The following is a 16,986-nucleotide window of genomic DNA, read 5'->3' as shown; positions in this document are numbered from 1 at the left end:
CTGGACAAGGGCAACCTCTGGGTCCTCTGAGCCCTGGCCTAAGGGGATGCCCTGCGAGGGCACAGCTAGAACGGCTGCCTCCTCGGTGGTGGGAATCTGAGCATCGGAAGGGACCTCCACTATCTCTTGGGGCACCTCCTCGTTAAGATGCTCCTTTAGCTCAGCCGCCCCCACCTACTCAACAATCTTTTGGGGCAGCTCATTGCAGATAGCAGGGGGGTAATACACGCTCTCCGCCTTCCACAGGTCGGACGTGGCCTCCACCCCAGCTTGTTTGAGGGCCTCAACCCAGACCTGGGAGCAGTATCGCCTACATACCCCCAGAACTTGAGCTTTATAGAGGGTCTCTACCGCAGCCATCCCATCAGCGTAGGCTGCGGTCTCAGCCTCCTCCTTGGCAGTCAGGGACATCTCCCTGCTATAATCTGCCTCGTCCTTGACCTGCCGAGCCTGGTCTCTGGCCCATTCTGCCTCCCTCTGGGCCCCCTCGGCCGTTGTCACCTTAGCCCGCAGATCTGCGATTAGATCCCTCGCGATCTGCAGCTGTTTCTCCGCCTCGCCCAGGCGCTTTGTCTACTCCTTGGCCTGGTTTTGGGCACCCGCAAGACCAGACTTTGCACTATCTCGAGCCTGGTCATCGCCTTCAAGTCCTCTCGGGCCTTGGCAAGGTTGGCCTCGAAGTTCTTCAGAGCCCGGGTAGCCTGAAAGCACCAATTATGCTCCTAGTTGAGGGCCTTCCTCTGGTCGTTCGCTGCCCCCTCCAACCTATAGATGGCCTGGACAGCCTGCCAGAATAACCAATGCTCTATCAGCCCAACAAAAGAAAAAGGGGAAAAAGAAAAAGAATGGGAGGAGAGTCGAAATTATAGCCCTTACCATCCCCATATATCGCTTAAGGCTGAGGAAGACCTGCTCGCTTGTCAAAGAGTTAAGCTCGACCATGTCCGCCGGGAGCAGCAGGCTCCTCTCTAGCGCATCGGCCATGCGCGCTCCTTCGCCCTCATCGAAGTCCTGAGGGAGGCGTTATCCCTCAAAGGCTCCCCATGGAGCATCGGAGCTGGGAGCCAGGCCTGAGCCTCAGACGGGGTGGTGTCGACGACCTGCCTGCCCTGACTCTTGTCGCCTATTTTAAGCTGCTTGGACGGCCGCAGAGTATTGTCATCCTCCTCCTGCGAGGACACCGTCTTTTCTCCACAGGCCTTTTGCCCTTATCCTTCTTCTTCTTGGGCCGGCAAGCGCGGACCCAGAGGGCGGGCTCGTCTGGGAAGGAGGTGGAGGGAGCTTCTGCTGAGCGGAAGTCAACCTAATCTTCGAAGGAGGAGGGGGAAGCTTCTTTGAGACTTCCCTGGCTGGCCCTCAATCAGGTCCAACAAGTTGGTGGTGGGTTTCCACTTATAACCCATTGTTGGCGGAGGAGGGGCTTCTAAAGCAAGAAGGCCTGCTTCGGTCAAATTAGGATCGCCCAAGTCCCCGGAAGGGTCCTCGAACTGATCAAGCTAGGCAAAAACATCGAACACGTCATCCTCCCGTTCTGTGTCCTCCTCGGCAGCCTCGGCGAATGCTTGGGAAGTAGAAGGGACGGCTACGGCGACAACTTCTAGTTCAGAGGGCCCTCAGGGAACTGAAATCCCTCCTCGGTCACAATAATCCTCTGAAGCTGAGGATCGTTGGCTAGGATGACGTGCTTTGGAACCGGGAATGATTTCTGAGCAGGTTTATACCCCAAGATTATGTGGGCGGCCCTAACTTGATTGTCGTCCTTGTTTATATAAACCGACGCCCTCAGCACCTTCTACAAATCTTCTTGGTTGACCAAATGGAAGTGATGCTCAAAGCGTGCGGGTCTGCAAACGGAAAGCACCACCGCGTTAGTAAAAAAAAGGGAAGAAAAAAGAAGAGAACTTGAAACCCCTCCTATTTTCCATTACCCCACCTGGTATTCCCTCTGTTGTTGGGCAGTGAAGGCCGTCGTGCCATTCCCCTGACACGATGAGGAAATCCTCTTTGAGCCCCTTGCTGGACTCAGGGAGGCACTAAATGAGCCGCGCCCTATCGTCCCTCGTCTTCAGGTAATAAGACTTACCTTAAGGAGCTGAAGGTTGTAGCACCAGTTCACGTCATGGTGGGTCAACCTTAGCCCCATCTTCTCATTTAAGGCGTCCACACAGCCCAGAATCCTAAAGACGTTTATCCCACATTGAGTAGGGGCCAACCGGAAGTGCGTGAGGTAGTCCCTCATCATCGGCCCTATGGGGATCGTCATCCCCCTTCAAGGAAGGCGACAATAGGAATTACCACCTCGCCCTCTTGTCTGTGTAGGTGCCAATCCCCGTCCTCAGAATATCTCAGACCTACATTGCCGGGAATTCTATAGTCGGCGATGAATTTCTCCATCGCCTCCTCAGTATCGACGTATTTCTTAAACCTACCCATCCCAGTTGACACCTAAAGGAACTAAGAAAGAATAGGTGAAGGAAATGAAAGGGTAAAGAGAAAGAGAGCTTAGAGAGGGATAGAGCGACTTATTGGAAAGAGGAGGAGCCCCTCGGAAGGCTTTTTGTGTTGAAGATGTAAGTGAGAGTGTGGCTGAACTCAGGAATGACGCACGAGAATTCTTGATTACGAATGAGGAACAGGGAGAAGCGGTTCGTATGGGTATTTATACCCCAGATCAAAGAGCCATGCGGGTTTTCCTGCCCATAAATGCGAGACAAACCTCCACCGTTGGATTGGTAACGCCCCATTAGACGTGGGGAGCACAAAGCCGCCTGAATTTAATGACGGGCACGTTACGCGCTCTGAAACGTCAGCGACGTGCCTTGGGCAGATGAATGGACCCCAGTGCTGACGGGGGGTAAGGCCGAGGATGTCAAAATCCTTCTCCCCGCCCGAGGATGGTGCAGCAAGATTTTGAGGGGTTATTGTGGGGCCAGAAAATCGGGTAGCCTTGGCCCACTCCAAACCAGGCCCAAATGGCCCAGCCGAGGATGCTAGATGGGTCCGAGGATGACCCTGTCCTCGGGCTCCGAGACCCCGAAAAACACGAGGACCACCCTACCAAAGGAATCCTTAATATCCGAGAGGAGAGAACCCAGTGGCGCGTCGGTGACAAGAGGTGACGAAGGAGCAAGCCTTAGGTGAGTAGTCACCTTCGCATTGAATGCCTCACCTAACCCCCCTGGCCCATTAATGGGGATGTAACCCCTTGGCAGGGTAACATCGATCATGGTGAGCCACTTGAGTACAGATAAGACCTCTGACGGGACAGAGGGTCAGAGCGGAGGCCAATGGATGATCAACAGAAGGAAGGAGAAGATAAGAGAAAGAAGAGGATATAAGAAGGGAAAAAAGAATTAAGGGAGGACCTTTTGGGGAATTTAGGGGGATGGAAGGGAGTGACAGAGAGGAACTGGGAGAGTGTTAGTTTCAGGGAGAGGGGCCTTCTCGGACGGGTGCCGATGAGCCACCCTCAACTGTAAACTGGGCTCACTCCCCTTCAATGAAAAAGAAGTGATTTGTATTCCGTTGCTAGTCTGTTAGGGCCTAAACCTTCGATCCACTCTCTAAAAATGTATTGTTTTTTTTTTTTTTTTTTTTTTTATATTATGCGTCACTGCCAACCTTCCGTAGAATGACTACTTAGGAACAATCGCCCGTTGCGCCTGCTACTGCGCTAATCCTCCCCACAGACGATGCCAATTGTAGGGACTCTGTTTTAGAAAAGTTTCCCAACAATACATTTTTAGAGAGTGGATCGAAGGTTTAGGCTCTAACAGACTAGCAACGGAATACAAATCACTTCTTTTTCATTGCAGGGGAGTGAGCCCAGTTTACAGCTGAGGGTGGCTCCTCAGCACCCGTCCGAAGAGGCCCCTCTCCCTGAAACTAACACTCTCCCAGTTCCTCTCTGTCACTCCCTTCCATCCCCCCAAAATTCCCCCAAAAGGTCCTCCCTTAATTCTTTTTTTCCCCTTCTTATATCCTGCTTCTTTCTCTTATCTTCTCCTTCCTTCTGTTGATCATCCATTGGCCTCCGCTCTGACCCTCTATCCCGTCAGAGGTCTTATCCGTACTCAAGTGGCTCACCATGATCGATGTTGCCCTGCCAAGGGGTTACATCCCCATTAATGCGGCCAGGGGGGTTAAGTGAGCGCATTCAATGCGGAGGTGACTGCTCACCTAAGGCTTGCTCCTTCGTCGCGCTCATGTCACCGACGCGCGGCACTGAGTTCTCTCCTCCTCGGATATTAAAGATTCCTTTGGTGGGGTGGTCCTCGTGTTTTTCCGAGGTCTCGGACACTCGAGGACAGGGTCATCCTCGGATATTCTCATCGGAGGTTGGTCTTTGCGCTTTCATCCTCGGACCCATCTAGCATCCTCGGCGTGGGCCATTTGGGACTGGTTTGGAGTGGGCCAAGGCTACTCGATTTTCTGGCCCCACAGTAAGCATATTGAGAATTGCTTGCAAGAGTGGGGGATAGATAGGATATTTACAATCACACTTGATAATGCAAGTTCAAATGATATTGTCATACAATATCTGAAAGACTGAAAAGAAAAACTAAGGATTGGAAGACCACTATTTTGGATAATGAGTTTTTGCATATGAGGTGTTGTGCACATATTGTTAATCTTATAGTGTGTGAGGGCTTAAAAGATAAAAATGAATCAGTTGTTAAGATTAGAAATGCAGTGAGATATTTTAGGTCTTCTCCGTCTAGGCTTCAAACTTTTAATAATTGTGTAGAGCATGAAATTTTTTTTAGTAAAAGTCTAATATGCCTAGATCTTCCAACTAGGTGGAATTCAACCTATATGATGTTGGAGGCAGCTGTGAAGTTCCAAAATACTTTTGAGTGGCTACAAGAGGAAGACTCACAATTTGACTCATATTTCAATGATGATGATAATGGTGAGAATGAGATTAGGGTTGAGGATGATAATAGGAGAGGAAAAGGGAGGGGGAGAAAGAATATTGGGATTCCTAATTTGCTTGATTGGGGAAATGCTATAATCTTTGTGCAATTTCTAAAACTTTTTTATAAAGTGACTTTGCGATTTTCAGGCTTTTTATATGTCACATTTAATGCATTTTTCCATGAACTTGTGTCAATGCAATCTAAATTGTTGACTTTAACTAGAAGCGAGGACAATATGTTAAAGAATATGGTTGCTAGCATGAGAAAGAAATATGACAAATATTGGGAGAATATTAAAAATATCATTTTTTTTGTTGTTGTATGTTGCTGTTGTGCTAGACCCTCGTTATAAATTGAGATATATTACGTTTTCCTTTAAACAAGTTATGAGAAATCCAAGGCAGAAGAACTAACAGCAATGGTGAAGGCAAAATTAACAAAATTATATGAGCACTATCTTCAAAAGGATACTAGTGCTAATGTTGCAAAACTTAGTGTAAGTCAAACTTTTGAAGAGATTGATGTTGATGAGGAGGAGGAAGATGATAGCAAGTAATTTGCCTTTCAATATAAGAAACATTTGGAGGAGGCAGAAAGTTTGGAGAATAAATCTGAAGTGGATAGGTTTCTGACAGAAAATTGTGAGGGTCTAGGCAATGCTGAATTTGATATTTTGGCATGGTGGAAGCTTAATAACCACAAGTATCAAATTCTCTCTCAAATAGCACGAGATGTCTTGGCTGTTCCAGTCTCCACAGTGGCCTCTAAGTCAGCTTTTAGTACTGGTGGACATGTACTTGATCCATTTTGAAGTTCTCTAACTCCAAAGATGGTGGAGGCTCTTATTTGTGGACAGAATTGGTTGCGGTCTTCACTAATTCCAATCAACCTTCGAGAGGCTATGGATGACATAGAAAAATATGAAGAAATTGAGTCAGGTAACATTTTTTTATAAATTATTTGTTGAAGTTGGTTCATGGATACTTTAATTTAGTTAGTTTTGATTAATTGCTGTGCAGTAACATGTTTATTATATGTAATGTTTTTATTTCATAATTTGCTGCTTTAAATATAAAAGATATGGATAATTGATTTAGTTGATTTTGAGGAACTTGGCTTAGGCAGGTAACATCCATTCTCTATCTTCATTTGCTTAAACTTGATTAGATTGATTACATTATAAATGATAACATAAACAATATAATAACTGAGTAAAATCAAACAACGCGAAATCATCTAAGCATATAATAATGAAAATTGCACATAATCCTAAGTTATCAAGCATGTAAACCAAACCCTCTAGAAGTTTTTCTAGAGGGATTATAACATTATTTGGGCCTCTTGTGTGTGTGTAATTCAAGCTGGGTGTTGTTGTTAAAATAAAAGAGAGAAAATGAGAGCCTCATACCAGCCCTTAGTGCATACATGGTCGAAGCCTGGTCCTTGGGATTTGGCTTGGCAGTCACGGATCCAAGTTTTCATACAATTTTTCACAATTCAGCCTTACCTTATTCTTTTATGCAATCAAGTGTTCAAATGCTTGTTGCCAATGTAGCTCATATCTGGGATTTACCATTGCATCATTATATTTGGCATTGTTGTACTTAAAGCAACTTAGGATTATGTGCAATTTTCATTATCTTATATAGATAACAGTAACCTTCCTAATTTTATCTTATGTTGTGGATGATTGATTAGGTTGGTACTTGCTTTGGAGGAGTTCAACTTAATTTTTGGAGTGGTACCAAGCTTGAAGTTGATTGATGAAGTCTATTTTGTGAAGAACTTTTGTTAGAATTGAATTTATTTTCAGTGGGTTTAATTTGATTACATTATGGCTATTGAGACCATGCATACCATTTTGAAGTTTATTTGTTATATTGGTATGTTATTATTTTGAATCCTTGATGTGACTTTGGGAATGTTAAGACTTTGAGTTTGTTGATTTAATTCTACTATTTTTTAATTTCCTAAGTTGTAAGGCAGAGCCTACTTTTCTTAGAGATGATATATCTTTTTTTCATTGACTCTATGTTTGTGATGGAATTGAGATTATTCAATGAAATCTACATTTAGTTTTTTGTGTGCATTAGTTATATTTTGAGATTATCAATAACAAATTGTAGTTTGTGATAATTAAAAAAACAAAACATTGTTAATGCCAACTTGCCTAACCCACTAAGTTGAAACTGCCAAGATTTGTAACCAATCCACCGGATTTAGACTTTGGTGGGTTGGTGGTGGATTGAAATTTTCCCAACCCGCTAGTGGCGGATTGGATAGAAATATTGGCAGTTACTCGCCCAATCTGACCTGCGCACACCCCTAATTGTGACTATTCATTAATGTGGGGCGAGCCCCCTACCTTTGAATGGTGTTGGTCCTATGGACCATGAATGAATTCGCTTATGGCCTTTCGGTATGTTAGAATTATATGAATTCACCATGGTAAAGCATTGTCCACCAAAATTGGCATACGTTAGGTGCTATTAGTGGAACATAACTAAAGTAAATGTTACTTATTATGGTCACCACATTGCAACGTTTTCAAAATCTAACTTTCCTTCCAAGCATACCCACCATAGCCTTGATTGCCACAAACAAGATGGCATAGATTATGCCAAGATTGCTTGAAACCCTATTCCAATTTTGGATTGTTACAAAATTGATCATACACATAGCACTACTAGTGGATATGGTTGATATGGACTTCAAGGAAGGGGGATTTGGGTGGCAATGAATGAATCACTCGTAAAGTTGATTTAGGATCACTCATGGTGGTTGTGTGGTTTAGTCTTGGCTTAATGTTGATAGAGCCAATTAGATTTTTTTGGGAAATGGGATATGGCTAGTGGTTTATGGTGGTTTTGCTAAGGGTTCACAACGACAGGTGTAAATTCATGGTCATTAGGTGGGTGCAACTTGAACTTGAGAGTAGGTGTGGGGTTTGGTTGATTTTACAATACGTATGCATCAATATTACATTTGGTTGTGAAGAAAGTGAGCATTTGGGGTATTATGCAATGCAACTTGTGAGGCTAATTGTTTTGCAACAATGTGTGTTGGTGTTTGATTGCAAATAAAGTGTAAGAACATGAAGCACAACAACGGAAAGTAAATTGATTTATCATTTTATGAGTGAGGTTTTTAACTTATGCATTTTTTGGTTGACATGTTTTTTTAAGAGAAAACTTACATACAATGTCCGTTTGGCATGATTAATTTTACTAACTTATTTTTGTTACTATTTATGGGCCTTACTGCTCTTTTTTGTACTATTTATCAGTCTCATTATACTATGTCAGCTAACTTTTATCTTTATCTATAGTATTTTGAGTAAAAAAATTTCAATTTCAACAAAATAAGGGGATCTCAAACCAACCCACAGTATATTAGATGCAATATATTAAGTTTTTTAATTGAATTTAAACACTTGGTTACATTGACCAATAATATAAGAATAATATAATGTTATTTTTTTTATAAGAATAATTAAAATCAAAACAACAAAATACTTAAATTCAAGTGAGAAACTTAATGTAGTGTACCTAATATATTGTATATAAGCTTTACCTTTTTATTTTTTATTTTTTAATATTGTGGCTGAGTGACATATAAGCAATTTATTAGCTATATCAATAGTTTTTGAGAAATTTTAGGTACACAACAAAACATCGTAACATTTTTCATAATATTTAATTTTTTTATTTTGACTTATGAGGGATAGACAAAGTTTAGTTACAAATTTGGTTGTAACCCAATGTTACAATTTCACTCAATATCTTTTTATTGAATGTGAATTTTGACAAATTCATGCTTGCGAAATTTCAATAGTTATGTCATTAAACAATTATTTAAATTGCAAGTTTTTATTGTCTAAAGTTATGCATAAAAAATAAATTTATGGATCATATAATAAAAAACATCCGATTGAGGAAAAAATTAACATGTGTGTTAAAGACGTAAATAACATGCAATTCAATGGCTAAATTTTCAAAATATATAGCAATGTAATTTTTTTAAAATGAAATTATAGTAGGCTTAGGCTACTATCAAGTTTGTAACCAAATTTTGCCAACAAGGGATTGATAACTCAAATATTGGGACAATTTGTCACTAGCTAGCACAACTCAACAGGTTTTTTTAGCCAGAAAAATGACTAGTACCACATTGAACCGTGTTTAAAAAAGAGCACGAATACATTGCCACAAATTAAAATTTTTGTTAGTACCAAAATGCAATAACCTAAAAGCTGAGGACCAGATCATATATTTTAAAGCTCCATCCATCTTTCCGAGGCACCGACGCTCCTCTCTCCTCTTCTTAAACCCTAGACCTCAGCTTTTAGCTGCTAATCCCTAAAGCTCCCTAAAATGGCGAAGCAGAAGGAGAAGAAGGTGAACGTGTCGGGAAAGCCGAAGCACTCGCTGGACGCCAACCGTAGCGACGGCGGGAAGAATGGGTCGAAGCGTAGCGCCGCCACCGTGCGCCGCCTCAAGATGTACAACACCAGGCCCAAGCGTAACAGCGGCGGCAAGATCCTCAAGCACGACCTCCAATCCAAAGAGTTGCCCGACACTCGAATCCAACCCAACCGCCAGTGGTTCGGTAAATATCCCCAGTTTGAATTGCATATCATATCGTATGCTTTGAATTAATGTAATTAGGGTTTGGTTTCTGCTTATATTGATTGTAATGAAAAGTTTCCGTGTTAGAAATTCAAAGTAAGTATTGCTTAGAAACGAAGGAATTGTAGTAAAGAGATTCATTTTAGGTTAGTTTTAGTGCTTTTCCTGCTCCAATTGAATTGAAATAATTAGGGTTTAGTTTCTGCTTATAGATTGTATTGAGTGTTTTCGGCTTTAGAATTCGTTTTAGTAACTCAAAGTAAGTATTGCTTAGAAGCCAAGGAATTGTAGTAAGAAGTTTCGGTTTTTGATGGAAATTCTGTGTGGTAAGGTCTAGGTTAGTTTTAGAGTTTTAATGAGGTGTAAATTTGTTTCTTTTGTCAATCCACGACTCTGTAAAAAGAGCGAAAGAAGCCCTATCTAGTGGGGGGGGGGGTCTTATCTTTTCATTTCTTTTGTCCCTCATTGTTGGCGTTTTGTGACGAGGAGAGCTTTTTCCCTGCAAAGCTATACTGCATTTATGGTTCAGAGAAATAATATCATACATTGTAGGTATTATGTTAACGTTATGTAAGTAATTTTGAAAAGAAAAGAGATTAAAGTTAGTAGATGTATTTGCAAATGGCTATTTTTATTTACACAGTGATTATCACCTAATCTCTAATTTGGGGACAATTAACAAAATTGCAATTCTCATTAAAATTTTTGGCTGAATTTGCAGGGAATACTCGTGTGGTGGATCAGAAAAAGCTTGAAGTTTGCCGTGAAGAGATTCAAAACCATATGTCTAGCGGCTACCATGTCATAGTAAATTCGAAGAGTGTTCCCTGGTCCCTCGTAAATGATCACCAAAAGGTATTGAGCTTTCTGTTCCACTTTGTGGAGGAAACATAAAATTATTTACATCTGGTGCACAAAAAAAAAAAAGGGAAATCACTTACACCATTTTTAGCTGAACTATAGTTGCTTATTCCATTGTGTTTGGTGTCACATATTTATCTTCCACACCTTGGAAATATCTATAGTAACAACATTTTTGATAAGTAATATTAATATTCAATAGGGAAAAAAAAAAAAAAACCTGCACTGCTCTAGTACACGGTAAGTATACAATGGAAATATCTATAGTCACTGCTAAAACAAGACTGATCAAAATCAATTTGGCAGTGCATACATGATCAAACATTGAAATCATTGATCAATTTGGTTTTACACTTTTACCTATCAAAAAAAAAAAAAAATTGAACAATTTAGTTTACAAGATTTAGTTGGTTTTGATTCATGCAGTCATGATAAATGCTAAATCTTGTGAATTATTAGTGGAAATAGTAACACGTTTTACCATTCAAGCAAGTTTTGTAGTCACAGTTTTAGATTGATGAAAGTATTGTATATTTTCATTTGCTAATTGAGTGCTTTATATATCTGTGAAGCAAGCCAGAGTTCATCTTCTTGACACTCAGCCATTTGAGAATACATTTGGCCCTAAGTCAAAGAGGAAGCGTCCAAAGCTCATGGCAGCAGATTATGATTCCTTGGTTAAGAAAGCTGATGGTTCTCAGGGTACATGAATGTTCTTCCTTCTTCTCTCCTCTCTCCTCTCCCTCTTCTAGGCCTTCTTTCTATTTAGTTGGTTGGCCTCGTTGGACTGGGCCATGATTAAAATGTGAAAAAAGCATTTTGTGTTTGCAGTTTCATGTGATAGCTCAGTATATTATGAATTTAAAACGTTTATTTATTTAATTTATTTTTATTGATTACTTAGATGCGTTTGAGCAGAAGCATGTTGCTAATGCCTCTGCTGAAGGAAATGAAGAAGATGGACTTCGGGACCTGGTTCGGCATACAATGTTTGAAAAGGGTCAAAGTAAGCGTATATGGGGTGAGCTCTATAAAGTAGTGGACTCTTCTGATGTGGTTGTCCAGGTTAGTGTTTCTTTGTTGATTGGTTGAAATGTATAAATCTATTTATATCTGTCTTGTTTTTTTTAGAAGCAAGCCAGAGTTCATCTTCTTGACACTCAGCCATTTGAGAATACATTTGGCCCTAAGTCAAAGAGGAAGCGTCCAAAGCTCATGGCAGCAGATTATGATTCCTTGGTTAAGAAAGCTGATGGTTCTCAGGGTACATGAATGTTCTTCCTTCTTCTCTCCTCTCTCCTCTCCCTCTTCTAGGCCTTCTTTCTATTTAGTTGGTTGGCCTCTTTGGACTGGGCCATGATTAAAATGTGAAAAAAGCATTTTGTGTTTGCATTTTCATGTGATAGCTCATTATATTATGAATTTAAAACGTTTATTTATTTAATTTATTTTTATTGATTACTTAGATGCGTTTGAGCAGAAGCATGTTGCTAATGCCTCTGCTGAAGGAAATGAAGAAGATGGACTTCGGGACCTGGTTCGGCATACAATGTTTGAAAAGGGTCAAAGTAAGCGTATATGGGGTGAGCTCTATAAAGTAGTGGACTCTTCTGATGTGGTTGTCCAGGTTAGTGTTTCTTTGTTGATTGGTTGAAATGTATAAATCTATTTATATCTGTCTTGTTTTTTTTTTCTAAAAATTATATCTGTCTTGTTTCTCTCTCTCAATTATCATTACACTCTTTTATATTTTGTTAGTTTTTTAATTTTTTAATTTTTAGCCCTTTGCAATCTTGATATTGATTTATTGAGTGGCTACATGTACCAAGGGAAGGTTGAGAAGTTTGATCATTGCCCTTGATCTTGAATTTCCCAAGCATTTGTTGCCATATCAAATGGCTGAAAGAAGTTACTGTTAAAAAAAAAGGCCGAGAGTGTTGACTAATCTGCTTTCTGAACTTCACACATTATATTTTTCTAGGGTTTTATTTATTTATTTTATTTTTATAAATTTATTTTGTGTCATGGGGGGGTGGTTTTGAAAGAGAAGGGAGAGAAGAGGGAAATGGCATAGGATTTAGCCTTTTTAAGAGGCCCTTCTCAAAAATCAACTATTAAAGGGTCACCTTCCAGGCAAGCTGTTTTGATTTCCAGCAGTTTGCGTCTATTGGTGCCTACACACTATTAAATTTATTTTCTTATAAAAAAAAAGTAATGTATAAAATTTCACCTTCCAGGCAAGCTGCTTTGATTCTTGTTCTGTTTTTAGGGTATTGCTTGCATTGTACTCCTAGGCATTATTTTGGATGGTTAATTATTGGCGACAATGTTTTTTAAGGAGCTTGTTACATGGGTGGTTGGAATCATAGTGTTTAGTAGTATCGTTTTGTGTATTAAAAGTTCCGTATTGTAAGGGTGTATCGTTAGTGCTCATGAATTGTACGATACATAGATATGTTCTTTAAAATGGGTTTTTTTGGTTAAAATTTGTGCTTTTATTTGAATCCAATAAGTTGTTAGATTTTTTTTTAACACAAAATTATTAGGTTATTTAATTTATCATAATTTTTTTTTCTCTTACAAAATTTGGACTACACACTTACACTTTACTTTCATATTTGCAAATTTCTTTCTATACTATGAATAAGGTATTAATTGACAATATAATGATTTTTATTTTTTATTTTTGTCATTGTTATTATAAATTGAAGAAGTTAGTATGCCAGGAAGAAATATAAAAAAAAAAAAAAAACAAAAAAATTATTAAAATAAAAGAACAATAAGAGAGTTGATGATGATAAATAAAATTTCAATGAAGAAATAAATTTGCAAAATGATAAACATGATGATAATATTGATGTAGATGAATTGATTAGGCAAGGTGAAGAATATGATGAAAATAAATTATTATTTTGGGTTATTTGTCATGTATTATCATTTGAGTTTAGTCAATTTGAATATGTATATTATACACATGTTAATTTGATTTATTTAGTCAACTTGTTAAATATTGTTACATAAAGAGATATTAAATTAGTAATTAATTGAATATAATCTAAATTTATAATGAATATAATTATTTATTTATTTATGTATATCTGTAATTTTTGTATAAATTTAAATAGTGTTTGTGTATCTTATGATACACGATACAGAAAAATAAATAATCAATTCATGACATGATTTACATTTTGACTACTATCGTTGGAATGATCAAATGATCTAATTTAGTTTTTTTTTTTTTAGTGATTTATTTTGTCTTATGCTTGCTTGCCATGCCTTTTCATGCCAAAATACTGCAGCAGGACACATTTTGCTTGATTGAGCATTCCCCTTTCCCTTCCTAATTTCTTTTGTTCCTTTCAATTTGTTCTTATGCATTGCAGGTTTTGGATGGGAGGGACCCACTAGGTACGAGATGTTACCATCTAGAGAAGCATTTGAAAGAGCATTGCAAGCATAAAAACTTGATTTTTTTGTTAAACAAGGTTTGTTGCGTTTTATACATCATGATTTTGGTGAGATGATAAGGATTTACTTATTCTTTTATGTTACCTCCTTGCTGCTTGAACATTCTAATGTTCGGTTTTCACAGTGTGATCTTATTCCAGCTTGGGCTACAAAAGGATGGCTTAGAGTGTTATCAAAGGAATATCCAACTCTAGCATTCCATGCAAGCATCAAAAAGTCATTTGGCAAGGTACCCTTATTGGTTCATGTAACTTTGTGGTCGTGATAACTGCTAACTTCTTGATATCTAACAATGTGTGGTATGCTTTGCAGAACTTATTATTATTACTACAAATTCCAGATGTTTCCTATAGTATTACCTCCCCTTTTATATGCACTACTATATTACATACATCTCATGAAGCAAATGTCATTACTTTGAATTTTCATTTATCCCCCTCCCCTTGGGGCCTAACTCATATACTCCCTCCGTCCTTAATTTTTAGGCCTCTATTACTATCAATAAATAAATTTCCTAACATATTTTTTTACCTTATTTAAAATGTCAGTGCCTCTCTTTCACTAAAGTTTAAATTAGGGAGTGTAGTTTTGGAAAATTTTACCTTTTATGTAAAAGATAACGCATTAAATGATATTTCTTTAAAAAGTTGGATTTTCTAAACAGGCCTAATAAAATGGGTTGGAGGGAGTTAAAAAAAAAAAAAAAACTCAATTCAATTCATAACATTATGGGGCATTCAAAGTCTAATACAGCATAAACAGAACAAATCACAAATAAATCCAAAAAATTTTGAAAAGTAAAATGAGTCCAAATTTAAATGCAATCTACTTGCACTGCACAAAAGGTAACCAAATTGTTTAAGTTCTATTTTATAATCCAATGATCAAACTACTATAATATATCAAACATAACATTTAGAGAAATAAATATATGAATAGATCCTTGTTTATACAAACAGGCCTTGTATATATGATTATGTGTGTGCCCGCACCCCTTAAATTAAATTAGCAGCTGTAGAAGAATAACACATTATAGGCAGCAAAGGAGAAGAGAAATATTACATTCTTTGTGCGAAGTGTATTGATAACCGACGACTTTCCAACATTGGATACCCAACGAATCCGACAGATATGGATTGCTTGTCACTTTTTATGCGAGCAAATTGTCTCAATACTGACAGAAGAGAACCCTGAGTCCAAGAAAGATATAAATTTGAAAAAGAACATATTAGAACAGCTTTTTAAGCTAAATCACACTAAGAGTTACACATATACAATGTGCCATTTATATATTCAGTGAATCCTAAACTATAAGGTCCTTCCATATTAATCATGTTAAGTGCCGTTTGGGAACAATTTATTTAGCTAAACTGAAAACTTTTTGTTGAAAGTACTGTAAATAAAAGTAAAAATTAGCTGAAATAAAGTGGGACCCATGAATAGTACCAAAAAGTGAAGTATGACTATGAATAAAGCTAAATAGTAAAATAAGCTCGATTTTTAAGCCATTACCAAACGCAACCTGACAGTTCCTTTGGATGTGGCTTGAAAATAAAAGAAGGAAATGAAAAGAAAAAAATGTGTGTGCACGTGTGTATTTGGCCATAACATTATGTCTACATTGTAGGATAATTGTTGGTCATATAATTTGGCCAAACTAATTGAATTGAATTGAGTTTTTTTTTTTTTTTTAACTCCCTCCAACCCATTTTATTAGGCCTGTTTAGAAAATCCAACTTTTTAAAGAAATATCATTTAATGCGTTATCTTTTACATAAAAGGTAAAATTTTCCAAAACTACACTCCCTAATTTAAACTTTAGTGAAAGAGAGGCACTGACATTTTAAATAAGGTAAAAAAATATGTTAGGAAATTTATTTATTGATAGTAATAGAGGCCTAAAAATTAAGGACGGAGGGAGTATATGAGTTAGGCCCCAAGGGGAGGGGGATAAATGAAAATTCAAAGTAATGACATTTGCTTCATGAGATGTATGTAATATAGTAGTGCATATAAAAGGGGAGGTAATACTATAGGAAACATCTGGAATTTGTAGTAATAATAATAAGTTCTGCAAAGCATACCACACATTGTTAGATATCAAGAAGTTAGCAGTTATCACGACCACAAAGTTACATGAACCAATAAGGGTACCTTGCCAAATGACTTTTTGATGCTTGCATGGAATGCTAGAGTTGGATATTCCTTTGATAACACTCTAAGCCATCCTTTTGTAGCCCAAGCTGGAATAAGATCACACTGTGAAAACCGAACATTAGAATGTTCAAGCAGCAAGGAGGTAACATAAAAGAATAAGTAAATCCTTATCATCTCACCAAAATCATGATGTATAAAACGCAACAAACCTTGTTTAACAAAAAAATCAAGTTTTTATGCTTGCAATGCTCTTTCAAATGCTTCTCTAGATGGTAACATCTCGTACCTAGTGGGTCCCTCCCATCCAAAACCTGCAATGCATAGGAACAAATTGAAAGGAACAAAAGAAATTAGGAAGGGAAAGGCGAATGCTCAATCAAGCAAAATGTGTCCTACCAGCAGTATTTTGGCATGAAAAGGCATGGCAAGCAAGCATAAGACAAAATAAATCACCAAAAAAAAAAAAAAAAAACTAAATTAGATCATTTGATAATTCCAACGATAGTAGTCAAAATGTAAATCATGTCATGAATTGATTATTTATTTTTCTGTATCGTGTATCATAAGATACACAAACACTATTTATATTTATACAAAAATTACAGATATACATAAATAAATAATTAATTATATTCATTATAAATTTAGATTATATTCAATTAATTACCAATTTAATATCACTTTATGTAACAATATTTAACAAGTTGACTAAATAAATCAAATTAACATGTGTATAATATACATATTCAAATTGACTTAACTCAAATGATAATACATGACAAATAACCCAAAATAATAATTTATTTTCATCATATTCTTCACCTTGCCTAATCAATTCATCTACATCAATATTATCATCATGTTTATCATTTTGCAAATTTATTTCTTCATTGAAATTTTATTTATCATCATCAACTCTCTTATTGTTCTTTTATTTTAATAATTTTTTT

At 37.8% G+C, this 16,986-nt stretch overlaps 1 protein-coding gene and 1 long non-coding RNA gene across 2 annotated transcripts; one reads left to right on the top strand and one right to left on the bottom strand.

The window, feature by feature from the left end:
* The first annotated feature begins 9,149 nt into the window (after positions 1-9,149).
* On the top strand, positions 9,150-14,159 carry LOC111990968 (nuclear/nucleolar GTPase 2). Its single transcript, XM_065766783.1, has 6 exons — positions 9,150-9,527; positions 10,269-10,402; positions 10,981-11,110; positions 11,313-11,473; positions 13,795-13,896; positions 14,004-14,159. Exons 1-6 carry the CDS (start codon positions 9,293-9,295, stop codon positions 14,142-14,144), a joined length of 903 nt encoding a protein of 300 aa, XP_065622855.1. The 5' UTR covers positions 9,150-9,292; the 3' UTR covers positions 14,145-14,159.
* Positions 14,160-15,039: 880 nt separating this feature from the next.
* On the bottom strand, positions 15,040-16,369 carry LOC136064711 (uncharacterized). The gene is made up of 3 exons (XR_010626308.1): positions 16,246-16,369; positions 16,034-16,138; positions 15,040-15,069 (listed from the first exon to the last, which is right to left on the bottom strand). It is a non-coding gene; the product is annotated as an uncharacterized LOC136064711 (long non-coding RNA).
* Positions 16,370-16,986: the final 617 nt, after the last annotated feature.

This window comes from Quercus suber, unplaced genomic scaffold (assembly GCF_002906115.3).
Source record: "Quercus suber isolate HL8 unplaced genomic scaffold, Cork oak 2.0 scaffold_743, whole genome shotgun sequence".
NCBI lineage: Eukaryota > Viridiplantae > Streptophyta > Magnoliopsida > Fagales > Fagaceae > Quercus > Quercus suber.
Note: the sequence above shows the minus strand (reverse complement) of the source record. Positions and strands in the feature narration are given on the sequence as shown.

Excerpts from the sequence above, each read along its gene's own strand:
- LOC111990968 (XM_065766783.1), top strand. The coding sequence starts at position 9,293 with ATGGCGAAGCAGAAGGAGAAGAAGGTGAACGTGTCGGGAAAGCCGAAG. Across the intron at positions 10,403-10,980 it reads TCGTAAATGATCACCAAAAG|CAAGCCAGAGTTCATCTTCT; the intron begins GTATTGAGCTTT and ends ATATCTGTGAAG. Across the intron at positions 11,474-13,794 it reads CTTCTGATGTGGTTGTCCAG|GTTTTGGATGGGAGGGACCC; the intron begins GTTAGTGTTTCT and ends TATGCATTGCAG.